General features: G+C 38.7%; 2 protein-coding genes across 3 annotated transcripts; one reads left to right on the top strand and one right to left on the bottom strand.

The window, feature by feature from the left end:
• The first annotated feature begins 1072 nt into the window (after positions 1–1072).
• Positions 1073–2127, top strand: LOC133984760 (laminin subunit alpha-4-like). Its single transcript, XM_062424227.1, has 5 exons — positions 1073–1234; positions 1351–1478; positions 1587–1680; positions 1771–1884; positions 1982–2127. The coding sequence occupies exons 1-5, from the start codon at positions 1198–1200 to the stop codon at positions 2125–2127; spliced, it is 519 nt and encodes a 172-aa protein (XP_062280211.1). The 5' UTR covers positions 1073–1197.
• A 3043-nt stretch (positions 2128–5170) lies between these two features.
• osbpl1a (oxysterol binding protein-like 1A) lies at positions 5171–25327 on the bottom strand. 2 transcript variants are annotated; one of them, XM_062423973.1, is made up of 29 exons: positions 24942–25327; positions 22254–22383; positions 22092–22177; positions 21926–22000; positions 21657–21768; positions 21414–21499; positions 20773–20917; positions 20383–20450; positions 20250–20294; positions 19015–19088; positions 18693–18756; positions 18486–18587; positions 17247–17372; positions 17020–17101; positions 16576–16682; positions 13195–13357; positions 12170–12347; positions 11229–11304; positions 10094–10228; positions 9904–10001; positions 9586–9768; positions 9376–9483; positions 9048–9137; positions 7932–8058; positions 7523–7630; positions 7305–7428; positions 7124–7214; positions 6543–6563; positions 5171–6177 (listed from the first exon to the last, which is right to left on the bottom strand). In XM_062423973.1, the coding sequence occupies exons 2-29, from the start codon at positions 22375–22377 to the stop codon at positions 6075–6077; spliced, it is 2901 nt and encodes a 966-aa protein (XP_062279957.1). In that variant the 5' UTR covers positions 22378–22383; positions 24942–25327; the 3' UTR covers positions 5171–6074. The 2 variants fall into 2 exon arrangements, with proteins under 2 accessions (XP_062279957.1, XP_062279959.1); XM_062423975.1 differs by lacking the exon at positions 6543–6563.
• Between the last annotated feature and the right edge of the window lie 194 nt (positions 25328–25521).

The following is a 25521-nucleotide window of genomic DNA, read 5'->3' as shown; positions in this document are numbered from 1 at the left end:
CGAGAGATGTTTTGACTGATCATTAGGCCTTGCAGCGGGTGTCAGCTAGTGCTATCATAAATCTACAGAGCTGAAATATAACACATTCCTCTAACCCAAACCTCATGTATTTTAATGTACTTAAGTCCTACCCTCACCTTAAGCAAAGAGAAGGTCCTTGTAGGCTTGACGAGGCTTTATGCTTTGGCTAACCTACAATGGCAGGCCCAACTAGCATGATTGGCAGTTTCATCCGAATGCCATGACCTGCTCAGTTGTCCATCCGCCATCCTTGCTTATCTTATTCCACTAGTCTTACAAATAGCCACTAATTGCCCCCTCATCAGGTGGGTTGCTTTGGTTTGGCTTCCCTTTGGCTATTGTGTCTTATGAAAACCTCCATTCATTGTTTTGTAAGCCAGTTACTCATCCATCCACCCATCCATCAATTTATTCATTCACTCAAACAATAAAAGAGAAACCTCACTGTTGTACTCTCGTGTGTCTCAGGCCTCACTTCTCTCTAGAAGTCAAGACCAAGTCCTCCAAAGGGCTGCTTCTCCACGTGTTAGGGAGAGGAGTCATCCCTGTGGTGGCTCTATACATATCTAATGGCAAGATCAAGTTGACCCTCGGTGATAACAGAACCATCTACCACAAAAGGAGGAGCAACGATGGGGAGTGGCACAAAGTAATTTACCATTCGCTAGGTCACGCCACATTTTGTGCCAACAACACATACAATCATATTGTTTCAGTCTTCTGTAGATCACAGTAATAATGACCTAACATCTGGATAAAGTCATTAGGCAGATGACTTGTGTTGACAGTTTGTCTGTGTGTGTGCAGATTGAGCTCAGTGTGGAGATGAATACTTTTCATCTGCTGGTTGATGGAACACGTGTGGCTGATGGTCTTTTGCCCAACAATGATGGATCGACCTTAGATCTGTACAACCCTGTGTATCTGGGAGGTGATCCGCTGAGCAAAATCCCAAAGGTTTGTATCAAACCTCATCATTGTGGGACATTTTATTTAACATCTATGTCACATTGTTTAAAGTGACCACCATCTCTTCTTCTCATTTTCACACAGAGACACAGCATTCCCAGGGAGAGTATTATTGGTTGTATACGGAATTTTAAATTATATGATGACACTGTTGGGAAACCTGGGGTGAGCCACGAAGCTTCACCCTGCCTTGATGGATTCACAGAGATGGGGACATACTTCAGTGGCGGTCACATCATCTTAGGTTTGATGTTGTATTGAATGTTTCCTCGTGTTGTTTTATTTCCCTGTTGTCAATGCATGAATTCAAGTTACAATAAGCACTGACCACAAATCTAATGATGAATATTTCTCTTCTAGATAATTACTTTACTGTTGGCTCTCAGTTTGTGTTAGCTTTTGAGCTGCGTCCTCAACACCTGACAGGTCTCCTCTTCCATGTTAAAAATGAAAAGGCCAGCCTTGATGTGTTCTTAATGGACAGCAAGGTAACCTTTAACTCTGCATGGTGACATCTGATCAGGCAGTAATTCAAAAGAAAAACGCCATGAAATAACCATGACAATATGTTTAGTGACACTGCCATCTTTTACCAGGTGGGTGTCAAAGTGAATGATGGTAACAGGGCTGTCAAAGTCTCAGTGACTCCTCTTGAAAGCCTCTGTGATGGAAAGTTTCACATGATTACAGGTATGCATGCTGACATTACACTTAATCTTTCATGAGTGTTGAGGAATCACGGAATCTTAAATTCCAGTGTCGTTGTCCCTTTTCCCTCAGTGTCAAAAGAAGACAAAGTTATCAAACTAACGGTGGACTCTGTGTCTGACCAGAGAGAGGGCCACTACATATCCACCACACACTTAACAACTATGGATTCGCTTTACATTGGAGGTAAGGAATGAAACACTTAAAACAATGTCTTTCAAAAAATATCAGCATTCATGAAATAGCCCTAACATGAATCTTTTTTTCTGCTTGTTTGTTTCAGGGACAACAAAGCAAAACCAAATCCCAGTGTCAGCACCATTTGTAGGCTGCTTGCGAAATGTGAAGGTTAATGGTACGCCTGTTACATTTGAGACAGCATCCAGGGTGGTTGGCCATGTGAGCATCAATAAATGTCCTGTAGACTGAGGGCATGTGATGAATGAGTGGCACCACAGGGTTCCTTTGGCATTATTGTTCAATAAGCCCTGTCAAGCTGTCAGATTTCATATGGCACAGTCATATAGTTTACTGTGACAATGATGGCAGATTTATCACTCATTTTATGTAACAACTAATAATAATCCAAATGTTGGCCTACACACTTACATAGTAGTATCAGGGACCCACACCCACACAATGAAAAAATACTGCACAGTCTATGTTTTAGTTGTGAATAGAGCTTTTTGTACTTAACCTGCTGTAACCTTAAAAAGTAATGTTGCATGAAATGCTGGCCTAGAACACACAGTGTTATCCACTCTTTATACTTTTACTCATGTATTTTGGAGACAGTTAAAAAACACCATCCAAACTCATAGATACATCGCTTCAGCTAGTGGAGAAATTCAAAGCTTGACAAGCCTGCCATACCTCCTTATGGTGACTCAACTATCATTGGACTTTTGAGGGAAGGGTTTAGCTAAAAGTCAATTACACAGTAAATGTGCATAAAATGCACGAGACATCCAAATTTCCATTTGATGCAGTGGTGCATCCATAAAACATAGCATGCTTTGGATTTGTTCACTCAATAGGTAAAGCAGTGGAACTCGAAAATAAAGAATTTAACAATATATGTTGTTTTGAAATTTTGAAAAATGCTTTATGTAAAAGTGAAGAAGAACATTTTAATATAAGACAATTTCCACGACACTTTACACTATTTAAAAGTATTTAAGAAAGAAATACTGGGGACATAAAGGTCCAAGCAGTAAGTGACTGTTAGTCGAGCAATAACTAACATCTCTCAGATTATCTGATGAATCCTACTCTTTAAAATGTAACAGTGTCATGTGAGTCTTAAGAAAATAAGTCTTACATTTGAATATTATTGTACCTTACATGATGTGTTTAATTCTGCAATGTTTTGCAAAAGGCAACGTGAAAATGGTCAAAATCAAAATTTTAAAGGTTTCTGTGATCAACAATATAATGAAGTTAATGCAGTGATCCAGTGTAACAAACTGCACACACTTATGTCTGCCTGACATGTTTGCACAGGAAAGTTGCCTGGTAACAACTCTTTAATAATGAGACCACAGCAGCTGATATACTTAATCAAAGCCTTGTGACATCTATCATTTCTTCATACTACTGTGCATCTGCTGCATACAGTATCTGCTTTTCTCAATGACCAAACCATGCAGAGCAGAACTGCAGTAAGAGTACACTTGCTTCATTTTTTTATTTTAATTTTTTTTACCTAAATACAATTTTTACAGCAGTGCATTTCACCCCACTGCTTAACATACACAGATACATACTGCATACACACACCTCCCTCATAATACTAGCTTTAGTGTGATGCTCACAATTACAACTCTTCTAACAGCAGTAATATTACATCTGCTATTCTACTTCTGACCAGCAGATGGAGTCCTGAACCTGATGTAATGTGATTATTACCACTTTACTCTCAGCACTGTTTTCTCTTTATATGGTAGCAGAGGAGGCTCTTATCACTGTTGTGGCAGCAATGTTGGGATTATGTGTCATTTGACAATAACCCTGCATTGATCAGGAATGTGTTTGAGTCCTATCAGCACCTCGTCAAAAAGCAGCACATTGTCTGGGATGGTGCACAGATTCTATGGTGACCAGGTCAAATATGATCCAGGAAGGCTGGTTTGAGTTATAGATCCTTGAGTTTGAATGCTTATGAGACACCAAACCACTGCCCAGAGGTTTATAATATTAGATTACTTATAATATTAAACTCTGGACAGTTATCACAGCAACAATGCTCTTTCAATGTGACAATCATTAGGTGAATTGTAGAAATCTGGCATCCACATGACAAAGTTATCAATCTGGAATGAGTGCTAGTATTAGTGTGTCCAGTGCAGTGCCTTATCAGATTACTTTGAATTGTGTTGTGGCAAAAGTTGAGCCAAGTTTAAGTTTTAGACTGTGTGTTTTGCAGTCCTCTGAGTCGAGGCCCCAGCTGTGCCAGCGCAGCAGTCCAATTCAAATGAATGATGCTATTGTCTGTCTCATAACAGCTTTGGCTTAAACAGGATCTGGACTCACCCACAGGTGTGAGACCATCTATGTTTGCTCTGCAATACACCGATGACCTTCCCAGGTGTCTCCTTCTTTGTTGTGTGCTGGTGTAGGCTCCAGTCTCCTGTGATCCTGAATACAATAATGAATAAAACATACACACAAGGCAGCTACAATGGTCAATCGTAGTAATTTGAATCCATTTGTCTGTCAGCTAAAAGACGTCTGAATACCTTATTAGATATTACCAAGCAACAATAGATAACATCAGTCTTCTGTTAAATGAAATTGCAGCCTACTACTGGTTGTGAAAGGTAAAAAATATAGTCCTGGAGAGCTACTTCCCTGCATGTTTTAGGTATCTTTGCACTCTACCACACCTGATTCTAATAATTAACTAGTTAAAACATACAGGGCAGTAGCTCTCCAGGACCTTACTCATTCACTAACCAGGCATATTAGCATATAACGTAAGCTAAACCTCTTTTATCGCCACATACCAGCAGAACTGCACTTACAAAGTTTAAAAAAAGGATTGGTGTAGAAGTGATATCTTATTATTTTGCCTCACAATGACTTTGCAACCTTTTTTGTCCTTTTGTCCCTAATGGATAGCAGAATGTGATAGATTTTATTTTAGATTTTCACATCTGCTTCAGAAATTTAAAGAATATTCAGTTTCTGTCTCCCTAGTCATTTGGGTATGAGCATAGCCTACTTCAAATAAATTGCTTTTAATTGCACAAGAAAGCATGTATCATGTATTATTGGTACATATATGAAGGGTTATATTATTTTTAAAAGCTCTGCTGCAACAACTAAGCTTCAAAATCCATGTCACAGAAGTGGAGGAAAAAAAGGGAATCAGCTGGCTCTCCTTGTCTTCCTAGCCTCTAGATTGTGAGCTGGATCATGTTGTTACAGACACTATTATCTCACATTACACTTTATTTTCAGATTCCTCTGAAATTTGTGTTGCACGCTTCACAGCAATGGTAAAAACATACATGAATACACGGAAGTGTTTTATTTAGGATTCAAATAAAATACTTCCAAGCATGCTTTATATGAAAGCAAATCTTAAAATTCAATCATTTCTACATCATGTGACCTTATATCTCCCATTCAACTTGGTTAGTCTCTCTGACAGGTATGATCCAGTTTTTCTTTTTAAAGATTTGCAGCAAAAGTATTATCAAACCTTTTTACAGAGCTCAATAGACACGTAATTCAGCTGATGATAAAAACAATCAAAACTATAGCTTGTAAATTCTTAAAGTAATTAGTAATGCAATGTTAATATAGAAAATATACTGTATGTTTCTGTAAGTGTGTTTTGTAAGGCTTACTTTTCTTACAAGGTAAAATACATAAGAAATGACTGACATCCACATCAACCTCATATTAACTGACTGTTAGTAGTTGTGAGTTTAACTTGTTCCACATGAGCAGGAGTTTAGAGGTAATGTGAACGACATGATGAGGTCACTGACAATTGACTGTGTAAAGTATATGTACAGATATACATTTAGAGTCCAAACACTATTATGAACATTTAAAACAAGACAGATGGACCTTTATGCGTCTCTCCACTGTTCTTAAAAGTAATATGAAGAGAAACAATCTGATCTCAATGTGAATACAAATGGTACATTTCAAAGCATCGTCAAACAACTTCATAACTCTTAAATATTGATCGTTGACATTTTTATGCACAGTTTGACCATCACGAAGGAGATTAAGGCCACACAGTTTAAGTTTGCATATTGCTCGTAGATTCTGTAACTGTTCCATAAAAAACATTAAACGCAGCTTCTCTGACACAGAAACTGGTTTCTCTGTTAGGAATCTTTCTGAGCCAGAAATGTCCATTAGTAAATGTCTGGCAGCTGGCTGTAATTCCTGTCCCAGTATCCACCAGAAAAGAGCCAGTCCTGGGAGCTGTTGTGGGGGTTTGGCCCCTGCTGAAACCACCTGAAAACACAGCAAGGACACGTCAGCAATCAGTAAGAGCTCCCATTGAACTAAGATGATACAAGCAGCAAATCATAACTCGAAACAAACAAGGAAGGTCAGGCATGCTTTATGACAATGTTATTGGGTAATTTGCATGGTAGTTGAAAGTTTTGGTTGTTTGCTTGAAACTTGAATTAACTTATCTTTGCTGCATAAAAGCAGGGAAGGAAATTATTTTACGATTCTGCGTCAGATCTTAACAGAGGCAGGGAAACAGTCAAAGATAAGATTTCATTGCAGAGAAAAGGAAGTGTTTGGAAACACAGGGGAAGCACGGTCATATGATCACATCACACATTTCAGGCACATCAGTCAGCTCTAACCTTGGGCCAAGGGCAGGACTCCTTAACATCAAAGCGAGGATGCAACAAAAAAACAAGTGCAGAGAAAATGGAGATTTAGATTTAACATTTCAAAGTAACAAAGTATGAACTTGTATAGAAAGAGATGATAAAATGCAGAATTGAAGACTGAAAGCAGATGTTGCCACAATGATCGTTTCCCTGTTTCCAGTCTTTATGCTGAGCTAAGCTGACTGTCTCATGGCTCTAGCTACATATTTGTTGTACAGACACAAGAGTGATATCAACTTTTTCATCTAACTCTGGGCAAAAAAACAAATAGGTGGATTTCCCAAAATGTTAAACTATTCCATTAAAGACAGAAACTGGATTTAGTCTCAATATGAACTCCATATAAAGTGAATGTGACCTAATTTGCACAATAATTAAGGCTGTTTTATTTATTTTGCCCGGAATTGGTTGACTTTTTCAGTAACAAAAAGCATAATCTCATTTAGTTCAATTAAAATTAGCAAATTGCATATATTGGTTGATCGCATGCAAGCCTGTTGAATAAAGCAGTTTAGAGAGGAGAACATGTTTAGTCTCACTAACTGCCCCACCTCGTCTTCCACTCCTCATCGGATTTGGAGCGGTTTTTACGAGAAGCTCTCTGTTTCTCCTCAAGTCTTTTTTTCTCCTCACTGGCGATGTCTGTTTGGATCAGAATAAGACGTTTTAGACTGCAGTGAGAGTATTTATTTATTTTTATTTTCAGTACGTTGCAGTCATTGCAATCATTACCGATGTCACCGTTCTCCATGGCTCGTATGTCCGGTCTAAGCCTGCAGTCTGTCTGAGGGATGACTCCCTCCATCTCCTTGTGCAGCTCGTTCAGCTGCATTGCAAATGACGTGAAGCTGTACATCTGCGATGAAGTGAAGATACATTTACATGTTCACATATGACACATCACTAAAAACATCCTGATTTGAGACTCTGCTCTTATAAAAGCGTCTGACCTGGGTAGAGTTGGCCGGTCTGGGTGCAATTCTCCACAGCAGCTGGCTGCCGGGAATCATCTCCACAGTGTCTGCAGGTGGAGAAGGAACATCTTCCTCACTGCAACCCTGAACATCAGCCGGAGCGTCAAATAGGCAAGTTTACTTATTAATCATGTTAATGCATTAATCATGCATTATATTGAGTTTGTTGATAGAATACAGTGATGACAAGTAACTGAGAAGGTGATATTATACTTTTTAATCCACTGCAATTATTTGACAGCTATAGTTACTACTTAGATTTCAATGATATTTCAATAATACTGATATTTCCAGCCACTCAGTTATTATGCTGCATTATTCACATTATAAATCATAATAGCCCATTGATGTGATCCCCTATTGTTCAGTGGGAAACAGTTCTTACCGCTTTGCTGGCTTTTTTCTCTTCTGCCAGTTTCTTGTCATGTTTTTTATGTGCGTCTAGGGAAGCAGAATTGACTACATACAGGCACTCTGTCCACTTCCCATACAGGGCACACAGCTTCTTTTTACTGTTGAAAAAACAAAACACACACACACACAAATGTCCTCAGGCACAAACACTAGATAATGATTTCAGTCAGTTGTAGCTACAAAGCTTTAAAAGACAAAAACCTCATGGTACATCAAAGATAGCTAGCAAAAGCCCCCCCAAAATTCAAAATAAGCACACATGGCTTCATATAAATTGTCGGTAACATTGGCTTTAAAACAAAAAAAGTTTTGCAGGTCTCACAGGGGAAGCATCAAACATCACACAGAGTTAACAAACAGGATTTTCTCATCTCTCTGTTTGTTATCAGCATCTTTTGTGGCTACATAGCTTCTCTCTGTGTGCTTTCTGTGTTTGTTGTATACATATCTCCCTGTGCGTCTGTGTATCTCTTGTTGTTGCATATTTAGTGTTATTCACATGGTCGTGCACACTACTTAGACTTGCCTAATCATTTATGTAGAGTTTCCGGCAGTGTTGTAAAACTATCCTAAATTGATGAAGCGATATGCTCTTTCTTTATTTTTATTACTTTATCTGCTTCAGGGACATGTAAGCTGCCTTTCCCTCAGTGTTGTGTCTTTTACATTTCATTTTGCATCAAAGCCAACGTCCTTCAAGAGCTGTTTTTTTTGGCAATGAATGATTAACTGGGTGAATTGTTAATTGATAATTTGCATGACTATTTGCTATGTAATGGGTTTTGTTGTCACACTTAAAGTTAGTAATGTGCTCCTAATGACCATGGCCAACCTGTAGGACCTGATTTATAAATGAAGTATATTAAGATAAAAGCTTAGTGAGTCATATTTTCTCGATTTTTTCACCTTTGGTCAGAGCCAGGCTAGTTGTTTCCGGGCTTTTTTGCCAAGCTAAGCTACCTAGCTGCTGGTGTTAGCCTTGTAATAAATGAATATATATGAGAGTGGTATCAATCCTTTCATCTGAACGTCAGCAAGAAGCTAACTATTCTTTTTACATTTTCTGAACATTATGCATACCATATACCTTTTATCCAGAATATACCCTTCAACCTTATGCAGTTCTTTGCCAAAAAGGCCACATGGTTTGAAATTCAGGCAGCACTTTTCACCAGTTCTGAGCAAAAACAGGAAAAAACAGCATGTAATCCTTTCACTATCTGCTGGCTGAGTCATACAAAACTTCCTCATTCACTCATTTCATTTTCCTTCATATGTTGAACTTCCTCAAAACATTTTAGCTCTGTCAGACTTGTTCTGTGTGATAAGCATACAAAGCTTTAATATATGATCTTTAGATGTGTATGTGATAAACATTAATCACAGACTATTAGATTTATATTTTGTTCTCTTACCTGTGGTTGTATATCTCCACATTTCCATACTGCTCAATCCAGAGCTGGCCAACAATAATGTTGTGAACACAACATGTAGGATTTGTCCATGTGTAGGCTTCATTGTACCTAGAGAGAAAAACAGTGACTTAAGGAGAATGCAAAACGACAATGGGTGACCATAGTCTACAAAACACTCATGAACAGCATAAAAGAAGAAGTTGTCCTTACTTGGGCAGCTCCAGCGTGATGATGCCTTTTGGCTCAGCCTCCACACTCTTGCCCCAGAACTTCAGTTTGGGGTAGATGGATCCGTGGAACACAAAGTCTTTCTCCAGGCCCTCAGCATGAAAAGCACTGACTGGAGGGTGGTGGCTCACCTGCTCTGATATGAGCCTGAAGCCAAGATCCTCTCTGAGACGACAGAGGAGACAGCAAGAATCCAAGTGGGAATGTTAGAGACAGAAAAGCACACAGTTGTGTAGGTTTTGTCGATTCAAGTCATTATTTGAGGATAATGTTGAAGATGTGCTGTCTAATCCCATTTACCTGACCAGTTCATAGGTTTCTCCCAGCAGAGGGTTGAAGGGTTTACCTGTCCGCTCCCACTGGGAGGCCACGGCAGACACTGCAAACGCAGCCACACACTGCCAACAGCAGAGTAACACAATTCATTGGCAGTTTAAGTCATTTGATCAGAATGCATATGATATGCTCAGTATGTAACAGAGTGCAGTACCTTCATCCTGTCAATAGAGTCTGAGGAGGTGTTAGCCTGGTGGATGAGATACGTATGCTCCATGTACTCAGTGAGACGCTGCAAGAAGCTGAGCGGCTCGTTGAAAATCACTGGCATTGTAATCTTGGAGAGTTCCTGAAAGAGACATAAAGAGGAATTGAGGAGCAATAATTTATTACAGAGAGAAAATACAGAAACTTTACACAGCAATCCCGATGAAAAAGTAATATTCATGTTAAGAGTCAAAGGCAATTTTGCTCTTCAGACTTCTTGCTTTAGTCTTGTATCGTTTTCCAAGCCAACAAAGCAAATATAATCTTTAAATATAAGATTAATGACTATAAAGTTCTGGACATTCCACATCAGGATTAAGGTGCTTTGAACTCTTTCATAACTTAATCTGGAAATACAGATTAGGTGAGGCTGCAATGGGGCAAAGCAATGCTTTGAGTTAAATGCCAATGTCAGCATGCTAACATTTCTACGTACAATCGTGTGCGTGAACATGAAATGTTGACATGTGCACCATCTTACTTTAGTGCGTTAGCATGCTAGCATTTGTCAATTGGCAGCTCAACACAAAGTACAGCTGAGGCTCATAGAACTGTCACTAATTTTGCAGGTGTATATAATCAAATTATTGACCTAATGACAGCATTAAATGACAATTTAAAGGTTCACCCAAGTATTATATTAAAATACACCCTCAGCGAACATTAATGTCAAATTTCATGGAAATTCACCCAATATTTGTTTGCTGACATTTTTCTCAAAACAACAAATTTCAACTCATGGTGGCGCTAGAGGATAAGAAAAAGGGTTAAAATGATTTATGGCCGATGAAAATTTGTTCCCACTTCACTGGCGCCAAGAACAATTGTTGGGGTGCTAGAGTCACTAGACTTGCTACAGTCAGGTGGTCATTTAGGGGTATTTAAGATTCTTAGGATCTTCTGGGGACCATGAACATCTGAACAAAACTTCATAATCCATCCAGTAGTTGTTTACCACTTTGTTCCAGAATCAGTTTGGAGCAAAGTGGTTAAATGACTGAATGATATTGCTACTCTAGAGCCAGTGTTTTTTATTAGCCGCAAGCTTGGCTAATAAAATGGCATATAACTATTATTCTCACCATCCCAATGCAGTTCCTCAGGATACTCCAAATACTGAAGTCATTTCTTGAAAACATTGGGGCAGGTAAGCTGGTCCTAAAATAACACACACATTAATACAGTTATATTACTTCTAAAGGGTTGGTATGATTGATTGATTGAATTTATTTGATGATTGAAAATGCAGACTGAATCTGTACACCAGTAGTTGTGCTCTAAAAATAGACACCGTTCATGAGAATAAATGTACCAGACATATAATAGCTGCAGGCCTCATCTTATTCAAGTGATTATGGTCAACAGAGCCTTTAATGTACTGTGAGATGCACTGGAACAAAGCCAAGAGAGACAATCAACACCAGTATCAAAGGTGGTCAGCAGCCTCTGAATAATCCATCAGCAGCACTTATTTCATGTAAGTCTTACAGATACATAGGGACAGTCAGGTCAAACTGTCTTTAAAGTTTTACAGAGTGGAGTTTGGATAATGTTGTAAAAATAAAAAAATTACATTAAAAATCCATCCGTCTGCCTGGAGAGATTAGCCAACATCTGATCATACTGTAGAGTGATTATTGCATTGCACTGTGACCTTATTAATATTTAACAACCACAACACAAAGCTCGGTCCTTTCAATACAACTCTTTCTCTTGCCTTCACCAGGCTGGCCCTGACGCTAAATTATTCACACTATGAAGTAGAAAGACCTGAGGAAGAACATAACAATTAGAACAAGATCACTGAGAACACAGAAAACTCTCAGAGCAGGTTGGGGAATTGGACTGCTTGACACTAGTATCAAGGATATATTACAGCAAGGGAAGAAAAGCAACAATAACAGTCTGATATGAGGAGATACGCTCTTTGTTGGATTTGTACATCTTTTGATGAGAGGTGGATAAAAGCACTGGGGTTCAGCAGTCCATTTAGGAAACCCCGGGGGCATGCAGCACCGCTGACCTATGCTTTTTGATCCCATTGGGTTGAGTGTCGTCCTTGTCGCCATGGTGATCCTCCTGCAACATGCTGGTGGGGGTGCTGCAATGGCTGCTTAACATGACAGAGCCTTCGTCGTCCTCGTCAAAGGAATGGCTGGCCACCGTCTCAAAGCCGCTCAGGGAGTGCTCTGAGCCCGATTCTGATGGAGACGGAGACATGGTGACCATTTAAAAAAAAAAAGTTTTTGAAGATTAGTTCAAAATAAAAAAACACACCAAACAAACAACATTTGTGTGTTTTTTGGTTATGTAAAAAAAAAAAGGTTATCTGATTTTTGTAACTCTCAATTATCAATATCAGCCTCATTAATCAAGTATCAATGAGGCTCTAATAGCAACACAATGACAGCTCAGTAACTGAACATTCATTATAATATTTATGATGTGTTTCATATTCATTTACAGAAGAACAAAAAGTTACAAAAGCACATTAAAATGTTATTTGGTATTTATATTTATTATCCTGAATAAGATTTTGAATACTTAATTCTACTTTAGTTATTTTCTGAATGACAAAAACTATTCAGTCATGCTCAGCAACAATGAATGCAGATGTCTCATCCATACTCCATTTATTCAGCTCAACTTCCTTTCATTTAAGTTGCAAAGACATTAGCATCAAGTCAGATAAAATGTTGTGTTGCCACCAATGAAGTTTAAATACAAATACAAAGAAATACAAACTCCTGCAAAGTTTTATGTTTTGTAGCCATTTTTGATCATCCAGGCTAATTTTTTTATGACACTACACCATGCAGGTTTTTCCACACCAAAAAAAACACTCAAATCACGTGAAAAAGCTTCAAGTTATTTCAGCACAACCAGGCAACGCTTGAGCTTACGGCAAAACATACCAAAGACATTCACCGGCGGGAAAAAGTATTCCAGCGTCCTAGAGGTGAATGACAAGAGCACCGAGTGTGAGCGGGAGCTTGTCACAGAATCTCCTGCATCTCCTGAGCAGTGTTTGATAACTTGTCAACTCACCAGACACGGCGTCGTGGAACTCATCCTCGCTGAGGGCGCTTCGAGGTGAAGATCCCTTGACGACGGATTGCTCAAGTTCGTGGTGCTCCGTGGCTAGAGTCTGCAGTGCTTCGGAGAGGATCTTATTCTTCTCCACCTCCAGCTCCAATTTCAGACTGCGCACCTGAGCTCACCACACAAACACGAACACACACACACACACACACACACACACACACATAGACTTATCACTCATCGAAACACAAATCAACATGAATTCTACCCTCCACATTTGATAACAATTAACTGAACACAGATATGTTAGCTCTTGATTAACATTTTATTCTAACTCTCACTACAAACAGCAGAAAACTGTGCGTGACCATCAGACAGGCTGTGATGGCAGTGGGTCTGCAAATAAGCAGCATGTTGACTGACTGATCCTCCCCTCTGCTCTGTCCTCTCATTATCAGGCCCACACAGAGGCACTGAGAGGAGCCATGTTTATCTGTAATAGAGGACAGCTGCCTTGACGTTGCCGTCTCAAATGGCCTACAGGGGAACCTGATTCCTGAGGAGGAGAAGCGATCAAATGACGGTAATGCACTCAGATATAAACCACTAGCCAAACTTCCCTTTTACACAAGACATTAGCGTTGATAATATGAAGGTGTGCTCGTACTTCAGATGCACCTTCCCAAAAATCTTACACTGTTTCTAATGATGATCGGATTAGTTAGAGACCACAATCTTAACTTAACTTTTTAGCTGCCAAAGAAACAAGGCAGGGAAAACTGGTGGTTAAGTATCATCCACGAGAGGGCAACCAGGACCTGAGCGGGAAAGGTGAAGAGAGGAACAAAGACCTCTATCGACAGATTACATTTCACTCCCTGTCATAGCACTACACTGAACTTCACAGAGGAATTTTCTTCTGCTTGACCCCTCCACAGGTGGTGCAAAAGTGCAAACTAGCACTGTGGGAGCTGGAAGTGATTCAGTATCTTTGTTTTGCAGGGGAATGAACACAGGCCCCACTGCTTCATTCAGATTGCACCATTATGTGCAGACAGAGATACTGTATGTTCCAGTTATTCCTATTGAGACCAGGCCTATTCATGAGAAGCTCTGAGATTCTGTGCAGCCTTTTATCGGCCGCTCTGCCTCTGCGGAGCACAGTTGAGGATTTGGAGGCCCAGGCCTAGTCTAAACCCTGAAAGCAATGCACTGACTATTAAAGTGAGGGCATTCAAATGGTGTTCAGCAGCCTCTGGGCACACCAGCAGCACCGTGGCTTCTAAAGATCACAGTGAAATTCAGCTCTCTTGTGTGTGAGCTTGTGTTAGTGAGTGGGAGTGGGAGGAGAAAAACAAGACAGCATGACTGAGACTTTGATGCTTTTTGCCAACAGCTACTGATTTTAATCATTCTGGTCAATGCTTCAGGCTCTTGATCTTTAACAATTCATATAATTGGATGTCTCTGCCTGTGATAGTATGCAGATCTCTTGTTTTAGATGAAGAAAATGACAGATGTCTGGCAGAATGGCATGTATGAAAAGAAGGAATCCGTACATTATCATGTGAAGGTGAACATGCCTAGATTTACATATTCAACAAGTCATGCATTCATCACAGCATTCAAACCCTGTGGTGCATAAAAAGCAGCAGCACTGCTACATATCAAACAAGCAGCAGGGAGTAAACAGCGACCATTTCTCAGTGTGATATGATGGAAATCTGTTTCAGAAAGTGATGCAAATTAGTCATTTTTTTGTCCATTATGCTTAATAAGTATTCTAAATGGTCTCTCACTCTTTAGATCTTTAGTGCTGTTGTACCAAATTTTGCATTGCAGCCTTCAAAATTGAGATTCTAATTATGATTATGATGAAAATCCGATACGCCCTCTTTGATATACCCAGTAAATTTCATGCATCATCAGTGCACATTGCCCTCAATTCAGCTGCAGTCAGATAATTGTTAGTGTATCAGCCCTTCACACAAACCATGTGCCTACATTTCTTCAATTCTGGGTTTACCTCAGTCCCAATTTCTTACATCTTCTAACCTTCCAGTCCTAAAAACATAGTAATAATATACATTTGTAGAGTTAACACACAGAAAATTAGTAATTTTTTTGCAATTTTTCAAACAAAAAAGTTGCATATTCAGTGGTTATGGCTTCTCAAATGTGAGAATCTAAAGCTTTTCGGTTTCATTCTCAGTAAACTGAATATCTTTGGATGTTGGACTGTTAATCAGACAAAATAAGACATTTGAAGACCTTGAACTTTAAGAAATTATAATAGGATTAAATGATAATGAAAATATGTGTTATTTGCAGCCATGGCAATATATACAATGAGACGATGTACACTATACACATATACCCAAGATATTTTTCCATACTATTCATACTATGGTGGGTATTAAGATCATTCCAAGTGCTTTAGGTTTACAAGCCATTCATGAGTTTGACAGCTACACAGATCCTCCAGCAGGCACAATCTCCAGCACTGAACTCTGGAAACAGACTTCATTATGTGAAGCCCTTCAAATAAATCACCATGTAAACACTGCGTTTAGTCAAGTGCTATATAAATAAAGTTTTATATTATTACAGTATAGCTGTACAAGGTTGGGGATTATTGTGCACTACAAGCGAGCCATCAATTTCTTTTTTCCTGGAGGGATGTAATCTGTCCACTGAATGCTTCCATTATAATCAAATCCATTGAATCACACACAAAGAAAACCCATCCGACAGCTCATAATCATCTGCTTTCATAAGGAGGTATAAATTGTGTCGATGTTTTCTTACGAAATGTGTTTTGTTTTTACATCTCAATCTAAAAAAAACACACAAAAAACAGCACTTTATATCCGAAGGGTCACGGGCAGCTGTTGATTACTGTACTTATAATCTGCATTTTTAGAATGGGTCATTCATCCAAATCACAAAACAGAAAAAAGAATTGCTTGGTTCTCGTTGTAACTACAGAGACAATGAAGATAGTTACACTAGAATGTAATAACACCCCAATAAAATCTCATTCATCTCCATTGTTCTGAGTTGTTTTAATGTTTCCAATTTTTATTATTATGGGGTTTTATTTTCATTTTTATTTTAAATAAAATGTTTTTATGTTCTTTGTTTCCAATTCTTACTGTTAAATGTTTTGTTTTTATGTATGTATGAGTTGCCGCTGGGTATGAAATGCGCTTTATAAATAAAGCTGCCTTGCCTTGGCAGCAGAGGTTTCAGAGGGGAACAGTTTGTGGAGAAATAAACTATAATAATACATAGCTATACTATATATGCTCATAATCAATCGACACAGAACTGCCAACAGCTGTTCCAACACAGACACACATCTGTTCAGGAGAGGATGAGACTTACCCCTTCCTGTTTGGACAAGAAGCTGAGACAGACGCTGAGACTGGAACTGGTTTTACTGGACAAGTCTGAGATTTCCTGCATTTTCTGCAGTATAGTGGATGGAAACCCTGTGAGAAACAAACATATTAATGAAGAAAATGAAAAAGTTAAAAGGGGCTGATTAAGATGCAGAAGGGACATGTTGAAGCTAATGCACAGTTGAGCTTTTGAGTGTTTTTTTTTTCTCTCTGCGCTCTCAGAAAAGCTACAAGCACGGCTAACCTCTGATGACAGAAACAGATGGTGCAGACTCCTCATTAAGAGGATTTCAGACATTATTCCATGAAAACAGCACATTTTAATCTGCTTGATGATGCTTCTAATTTTAATCATGAGGTTTACATCCATAGAGGTATATTACATTGTCAAGTAAAATGTTCTCCACTATGAAATAACAGGTTTTACTTTCTGACAGCCCGTCATTTTTCAGCAGGGACAGGAAATCTTCAACCTCCTTCTCCAGTTTCTTCTGGCTGGCCTCTGCTGCCTGGTTTCAGAGAGACAAGAGGAGACCGCCGATGAACAAACGGTGGGCAGGGTGGGAGGAGCGGGTGCTTTCAAATCCAGAAACACTTAACACTAAAGATCATTATGCTGACATGCTAATTATGGATTTCTTTGTTTAAAGGCACCTGTAGTGAATCTGTCAGCTCCCCTAGTGACATCACATCCTCCTCCTCCTCCTCCTCGCTGCCTTGCTCTTGGGAGCAGTAGTGTGTGCTGTAGGCTGAGTGCTCCTCCAGTGCGTCCAGCCATGCCTGGAAGACAATATAACATATACAACATAAAATTAGACAGATTATGACCTTCATTGTAAGGTTTAATTTGAGATATTGAGGTGTATATTTTCACATCTTCAATATAAAAACTTTCTTAAAATCCCAGGCACCCTATGAATACAGTCTATAATAAAAAGTATAATTGCATATAGAACTGTCTTATTCTGTTTGGCTGCCAACTAAATCATAACCAAAATCAATTATCTTGTTGTAAAAGTATGAAAAATATGACTATTTTTTGCTGTATTAAATCAAATCAATGAGTTCATTGGCATGAGTCACAATACTTAAATATGCTTCCAATTGAAATACATTAGTTTGTAAGTCTTGATGAGTGTCTGGAAAAAATAGAAAAATGTGCGTCCGTGTACACAAATCTACAGATTGCGGTACATTTCATGACTTTCTCAAACTGTTGTGACACTGGGTTGCAAGATTAGCATCAAAGATTTTCAGTGACAGATTTTAACTGGCAAGACACTTTCAGTTCTTTCATTTTAATTTTGTCCAACATACTAACAATGTAATTCAAAACACACACAAAAACCCCCCAAAACAGTTTTGCAACTAATTTGCAGCAAATTTCCCTTAAAACTAACAGCTTGAGGCCTGCTCTTATCTTGGATTATTAAAGTTGGGCCTTTACTGCATCTCTAATGTAGTCATAGTAAATAGAGTCAGTGCTGAACAAATGCTGTGTGATTCAACTTTGCAAGCTGGCTGTGTAGAAGTGAAGCTAATGAGAAAAGTCAGCTTTTCACTAATTTCACACAAGAGCAAAAGTGACTCTCAACTTCAGTTAAATCATGAATTTTGAGGTTTAAAACTTCAGACTGAGCAATATTTGATTATCTTTTCAGCTCCCTTTTCTCAGAGCACTCATTGGTGATTTGCAGCTGAAACCTTGTAAAATAAAACTAAAAATTGACTCCGGAGATAAAGCATCCTTTTTTAAATGTTAAGAGTCATTATTGCTTTCAGTAGTTAATCATTTTCTAAAGAATAGCCCCAGAAAAATAAAAATAAAAGGAAGACAAATTGTTAGATAAAACAAAAGGTCACAAGATAACAAACTGATCTTTTGTTACATACTTGTCTCGTTGTCTCTGGGTCATTTTTAGGTGATACTTTGAAGTGATGCACACTGTCATCAAAGCACTTGAGAGTAAAAAAGCAGTAATCTTTGGCTCTGATCTGGAAATGAGAACATAAAATAATCTTGTGAAAAAGTTGTACTCATATGAATTCAACCAAGCAGCTAAGAAAGGGAATGTACAGTAATACTTAAATCTGACTTACCAAACAGTGAGCGTGTGTGAGGGACTTACAGCCTTGCCTGCTGACACTGGCAGTTGCATCAGACCTTTATATCAGAGAGAAAGAGGCGATCGTTTCCTGAGGTTTTTTCTTTTGGTGGTTGAAATCTTATTCTTGCAGACAGATTACACATTTCCAGCTGCCGTACAGTGTATCCTTAGAAAAAAGAAAACTCCTTCTTCCATTCTTAACCCGTTTATCTGTCACCTCCAGCACCTTAGTGTGTAGTACTTCCATTTATCTGTTGTTAAGATTTTGACATTTCTGATTCAATGGGTTAGCCAAAGATAGAAGCAGTACCTACTGTTTTGAGTACCAGGATAAAACCCCGTCCTGAAGGACGACCCAGTAGGAGCGCCAGCCAAAGAATCTGGAGCTCTGCGGGATGACGCACAAGAGAAGAATCAGCTGTGTGATTTTCAATGATTTCCATTATTGTTCAGTCTTTGTCTGATTTTTATGGCAGCTGAGAGAAAGTGCGAAAACTTGAGAAAATACAGCAAATTAGAAACATACTCACCATTTTGGTGAGTATGTTGTGCTGCATTTAGACACATGTTGCATTTAGACACATGTTGCAAAAATAGAAAAGCTGCAAATGACACATGGGAGTGGAGCTATGTGTGAGTTTGTTCTCTAACTGATTGGCTCAGAAGGGGAGTAAAAATGAAGTCTTCTGAACTTTTACAGCGTCCCAATGCTGCAGTCACATCAAACAGACGGTGCCATAAGCTGCTTCTCTCTGACTTTTAAATAGCCCTCACATCAATATCCAAATGGCAATTATAACTGGAAGTGTCATTTCTCTGAACTCTCAGATATTGAAATAATATATGAATGTCTGATGAGCAAAGAAATTACATAAGCCAAAGTCTCTCATTCAAGGTAATTCAATCCTACTTTAATGCTATTTCATGCACACTAACTGCACAACTACATCATACAACCATAAGTCATTCAGTGTAGAAATGACATTTGTGGGTAAAAACAATAGCTGCAAAACATCTTTATCGAGCTAGAGGCTTTAATGTTAACAAATCCCCAACTATATTATTCTTCAGCGTTCTTGTCTTCCTGCAGTATCTCACTGAAGCCTGTAGTAACCTGCATTGTTGATGCCAAATCCTCGTTGTGTTGCCTGAGATCATGTTTCAGGTCACTCACACATCACCGTCTTAATGTTTATTGAATAATTAAATTTAATTAAATTACTCAGTGATGAAAGGCCTGAGACAAACAACGCCAAAAAGAAAGTAATTAAGCTAACATGTAATATGATACGTGGTAACAAATGTCCAAATTAAAAATGGAAAGGCCCTATAAATTAGCCTTACTGTACAATAACAACACATTCACAAAAAAGTGAAAGGACAAGGTCTAAATGTTAATGAGTTGTTAAATGAAAGGTATATATAAAAAGGTCTATATCTCATGGAGCAGCAAATTGTTAAGTATAATGTGTCCATTTGCTAGTATTTTCTCAATCTATGATGAATTAGGCTCTGTCAGCCACCATAGACAATAATTCCTAGACTTTACCTTCCAGAGTAAGCCTTCGTACTTCTTGACATGGCGGGTCATACCCTGCGAAGACACAGATGGGGAACATGGAGAAAGTAAATAAAGAAATCAAAGAACAAATCAAGATAACTTTAGGAAGCTGGGCACTCACTCGATGAAGGTTGCCTTCCAGCGCCTGCTTCATTACTGTATCGCTGGCCAGGTCAAACACTGTCTGGCCTGTGAGTTAAAGACAAACAAGACAAGAGGGGCTTTAGCACAACAGCATACACATGTAGAAGACAAGAAAAATACAGCTTACTGCAATACTGCAAGCCCAAATGTTCCTATTGAAGTGTTAAAATAGGTCACTTATGTAAAGTTTCATTTTCAAAATTGGCACATTCATTTCACAGAACAGCTGTGCACAAACAGTGTAAGCCTATTTATTGGGGACTATTTTCAGACACTGATTTGCTGAGTGTTTGCTGCATGTGGGATTGTTTTTAAATTGGGAAAATATTTTAAAAACTGAAGTCATGACTGTCAGCTCTGATCTCACCGTTCTTGTTCTTCATATTGGGGCTGGCTCCGCTCTTGAGTAGCTTCAGGGCACATTGCTTCTGGCCTCGATATGCTGCACAGTGCAGCGGGGTGTTACCCAACAGATCTGTGCAGTTGATATCTGGAGGCTTCTTCCTGCCGAGCTGCAGCAGACACACAGGACAAAATACAGATGGGTTAGCAGGGCCCCAAGTGTTTCTCAAATGCTTTATTGTCGTGCCGAGAACTGAAGCCTAGCTCTTGATTTCTCACTCTTTGAACAATATGTAGAATAGATCAAGCTGCAATGACTTTGACAAAACCTTACTGCTACTACTACTACTTTTTATATGTTTGAAGACTCTTTTGGATATTTTTCGGAGCTCTTCCTAATGAAATTTGTTGTCACTGAGATTAAAAGGTGTGGTCTACTGTGGACTTGTCTGGACTTGTGACTATGTGAAGATAATTGAGAGTGTAACTGTGACTTCAGGTACAAATAAACTGACTAATACACAAACACACCCAGTTCTTTTCTCCAGCGCATTAACTACAAAAATGAAGTCATTTGAGCTCCACATATTCCACATTATTACTGGTCAAAATCTGAGATTAAAGTACACTTTGCATTAAAATCAAATATCAGTGTCTGGCACTAACCAGCTGAGACAGAGTTGAAAGGTCTCCTTCTCGTGCAGCTTCCAGCAGCTGCTCCTCCAGCTTCCTCTCCTCTGTTCTCTCAGCCGCTGGTTTCAATGACAGGACAGGATTTTACGAGGGGAAAAAAAGTTGAATGATATTAAAATGTATACATTATACATAAAACCTGTATCAATTAATATTAAAATGAAAACAAATATGTGTTTCCATGATATTTCTTAGACGACAAGATGGCTCTCTCACCTTCTAACATGCTTCTGATCTCTGCATTTTGAGTGACATCTTTGGGAATCTGTGCTGTCCCATTGATGACAGTAGCACATGCATCATAGTGCAGCAGCAGCATGACAACCTCCTGATCAATATGTGATTGATTGATTGATTGATTCATTGATTGATTGACTGAATGGATGAATAAATGCATGCACAAAAATCATACTATCAACAAAGAGAAGAGAAGAACAGAGGGAAATTGAGCGACTGAATGGAATATTCATGATGCATTAAGGTACCTTTCTTCCAGTGAAGGCAGCTTTGTGCAGTGGTGTATCTCCGATGTTGTTGGGCAGGTTGACATCTGCCCCTGCCTGGAGGTGTGTAACAAAACTAACATATTACACATGCATCCTACAATATGACAGGATTGTTGTGACACGTTTTCAAGAAAAGAAACCCTACCTTAAGCAGTTCCTCCACTACGTCCCTGTGACCAAAATAACAGGCCAAGTGAAGAGGCGTCCATCCCAGGTTAGACTTACTCTTACCTGAGAAAACAGAACATACTGCGTTACAACAAGACACTACGACTAAGATGATATTCTCATGTGTGTGATCACCTACCTTTGCAGTTGATATTAATTTGCATCTCTTCCTTGATCTTGGACATGAGCAGCCTCTGAATCCCGGGCAGATCTCCATTCCTGGCGCAGTGCAGGAACTGCTCCTCTGGCTCCAACTGCTCCATGGACGCCTGTAGAGGAAAACAGCAACAGCACAATATTAAGCTTTTTTATCTCTGTTTCAAATGTAATCAAAAAGACGCTCACAAAGGGACATGTGGAATGAGTCTCTGAAAAGAAACCAGGACACATTTGTTTCTCTCACGAGGCGACATTTCAGTTCCTTGTAAGAAAGCCTTGCAAACAAAACACTGATACAGAAGCAAAAATGTGTATTCAAGTTAAAGCTGTACTCCAGCGACATTTGTTCATCAGTTCTGTAAAGTGAGGACACATTTAAAGAAGTGGAGTACTTAGATATTTGATTGATTGAAAGAATAGTAATTTCCAAACCCATGGATGTATTATATGAGTTAGATAGGGTCCACTCGGCCTTGTAGCCAATTTTTCCCAGTGGTTACTTGCGATATTGCAGTGAAAAAACCTCCTGTGTAGAATTTTCCCCATATACTACCATTATAAAAGACCCATCTGTAAAACTGTTGATAGGACTCGAACTGCAAACAAGGTCAATGATGACACTTTCTATTATGTATTTATGATCCATGGAGGTTTAATATTTGTTAAACCTTATTTTCTCCTCCAGAGCCACAGAGGACATCATACTGTACAACCTGTCACAGAGTAAACTAAACTCTATGTTTTAAATCAGTGGCATGGCCCTTTAATGTGACTTTTTAAACCTTTCTGGCTTCATATTGCTTAATCAGACATCATCTCTCATTATTTGAGACACTTGGAAAAAGTCACGAGTGTCCTTTGTCAGATAGTCAACATAAAACTGTCAAAATCTGAATTATTACAAAAGGCGGCAGTCACCAGACCAGCCTTACAGGAAGGAAGCAAATCCTGTCTTTCCCCTTTATACAGCCCACAGAGTCCACATGACCTTCTGTGTTTGCAATCAAAACGTTGGTATGCGGAGACAAAAAACAGAAGGCTTGCTTTATGCAACGCTATGGAATGTCACATGCCTATAGGAAGGATTAATGAGCCACATCGACAAGAGAAGACAAATCAGAGGCTGCAACTGTGGCGTCTGCGAGGCGTTGAAGAGAAAGACTTTACTGACACTGAAACAAGTTTACCTGGGAGTGAAAAGCATGTGACAGTAATGGTTACTCAGCCTGTTCTACTACTTCACAGTGGGCCTCAATCACAGCTAAACAAATCCAAAATCCCTGTTAACTATACAGTACTTTATAACAGTATAACCGGAATACACACAGAGCTCTCTGTTATGATTCCATAATCACTCATATTTAATTAGTATTCTATTCATTTATTATGATGTTTAATCTGATATCTTGCATTAATGTTTCTCTCTGTTACTGTATTTCTAGAGCTACACAGATAAATCTGGCAGGCAAATGTATTGATCGATATTTGGTTATTGTTTAAATATTGGTATATGTTTCAGCCAATAAGCCAAAGATATGATAGTTTTCATGGTCATGGTCACAATTCTTTATTAACCAAATTTAGGATTTGTTTGTCAGAGTCTACTGAATATACTATATTTGAGTATACTCCTTTTAAAAGCTGAAATGGTTAGTCGATGAATGATTTAGTATATTGTTTGATTATTTGATCATCAGAGAATTAATGAATTACGATCATAACCATTTGAGGAATTTTTCAAGCCAAACTAAAAACACAGTCCCTTGTTTCAGTTTCTCTATTGAGAGGATGTGTTGGTTTTCCTCATCATGTGATAATAAACTGATAAGACAAAACAGGCTGTTTGAAGAAGTCACGCTGGGCTTTGGGAAGTTGTAACATGTGTTTTTGACTCTTTCCTGACTTCCTGTAGCATGATTAACGGACAGATAGAGAGAATTATTATTATTCCCCTCTAAAGTTGCAACAATTAAATAACAGTTCGACATCATTTCATTTAAAAATGAAAAGACTGGAGAAAAGCCAAAATAATTTATTTTAAAAAAATTACAAATACATTACAAATTTGCGTGGCACAACTTTTTCGTCTTCTTTTCTACTCCATTATTCACCTCATGACCCCTCAGATTGGTCTGGTGACCCCTTAAGAGGGGGCCTGACCCTTAAATTGGGAACCAGTGGACTAATCTACCTCACAGTATGTCCTACTTACACAATGATCCATCAGTATTAACAGCAATTATGTAACATGTCATACAAGTTTCTATATGTACTTCAACTTTTGATACTTTAAATAAATCTTCTAATACTTCTGTATTTGTATTTCAGTGAGATTTTGAATGTAATGGAGTACTTAACATTTATGTATTGGTACTTTTACTTTAATGAAGCTGCCCTGTAACTTTTAAACTATTATAAACATGATAAACATGATAATCAATGAACCCATAACAGTCTGGAAACATGAACTAATTAAACACTACTAACATGATGTGCTGTTATGCCCAAAATGTTCATAGTTGTAGGTTAAATTAGTGATGCAAAGTGATGCCAGATTCTTGCCTGGAGCAGATGTGACCAGGTGACATTACACAGGCTGATGTGCCATCAGGGTCATGCAGCAGCAGCTAATGATCAGCGAACAGGACAAACAGTGTGAGACACTTACTGCTTCAACAGACCAGTCCTGAGGTCAAACCACCAGCACTAGCAGCAGCAGCAGCAGCCGCCGTGGGTAAGCTTGCTCTCACACGGGCCCTCTGTGAAGCTGCATGTGATGTTTTAAGCCCCTCTGAGCCGTTTCCTGACGCTCAGCAGCACAGACAGCGCGGCGCATCAACAGACACATCAAACCGTCATACACACACACCCCTAAACACACAAACACACGTAAAGATACACGCACACACACGAAACTCACACACTCGCACTCACACACGCACTCACACAATCCCGATATATCGTCCTCCACCCACGTTACGCTGATCGACAGTAAAATACAGCTGTGTGTGTGTCACCCTCTCTCACACACGGCTATGTTTTTTGTTTACATGACGTCAGCTGATCACACAAAGCGGAAATCGTTAGCAGAACTACTTTCAAAATAAAAAGCTCGAGTCTTTATTTTAAATATGTACAAATGTATAATAATAATAATAATAATAATAATAATAATAATAATAATAATAATAATAATAATAATAATAACAATAATAATAATAATAATAATATAATAATAATTTAAAAAA

This window comes from Scomber scombrus, chromosome 8 (assembly GCF_963691925.1).
Source record: "Scomber scombrus chromosome 8, fScoSco1.1, whole genome shotgun sequence".
NCBI lineage: Eukaryota > Metazoa > Chordata > Actinopteri > Scombriformes > Scombridae > Scomber > Scomber scombrus.
Note: the sequence above shows the minus strand (reverse complement) of the source record. Positions and strands in the feature narration are given on the sequence as shown.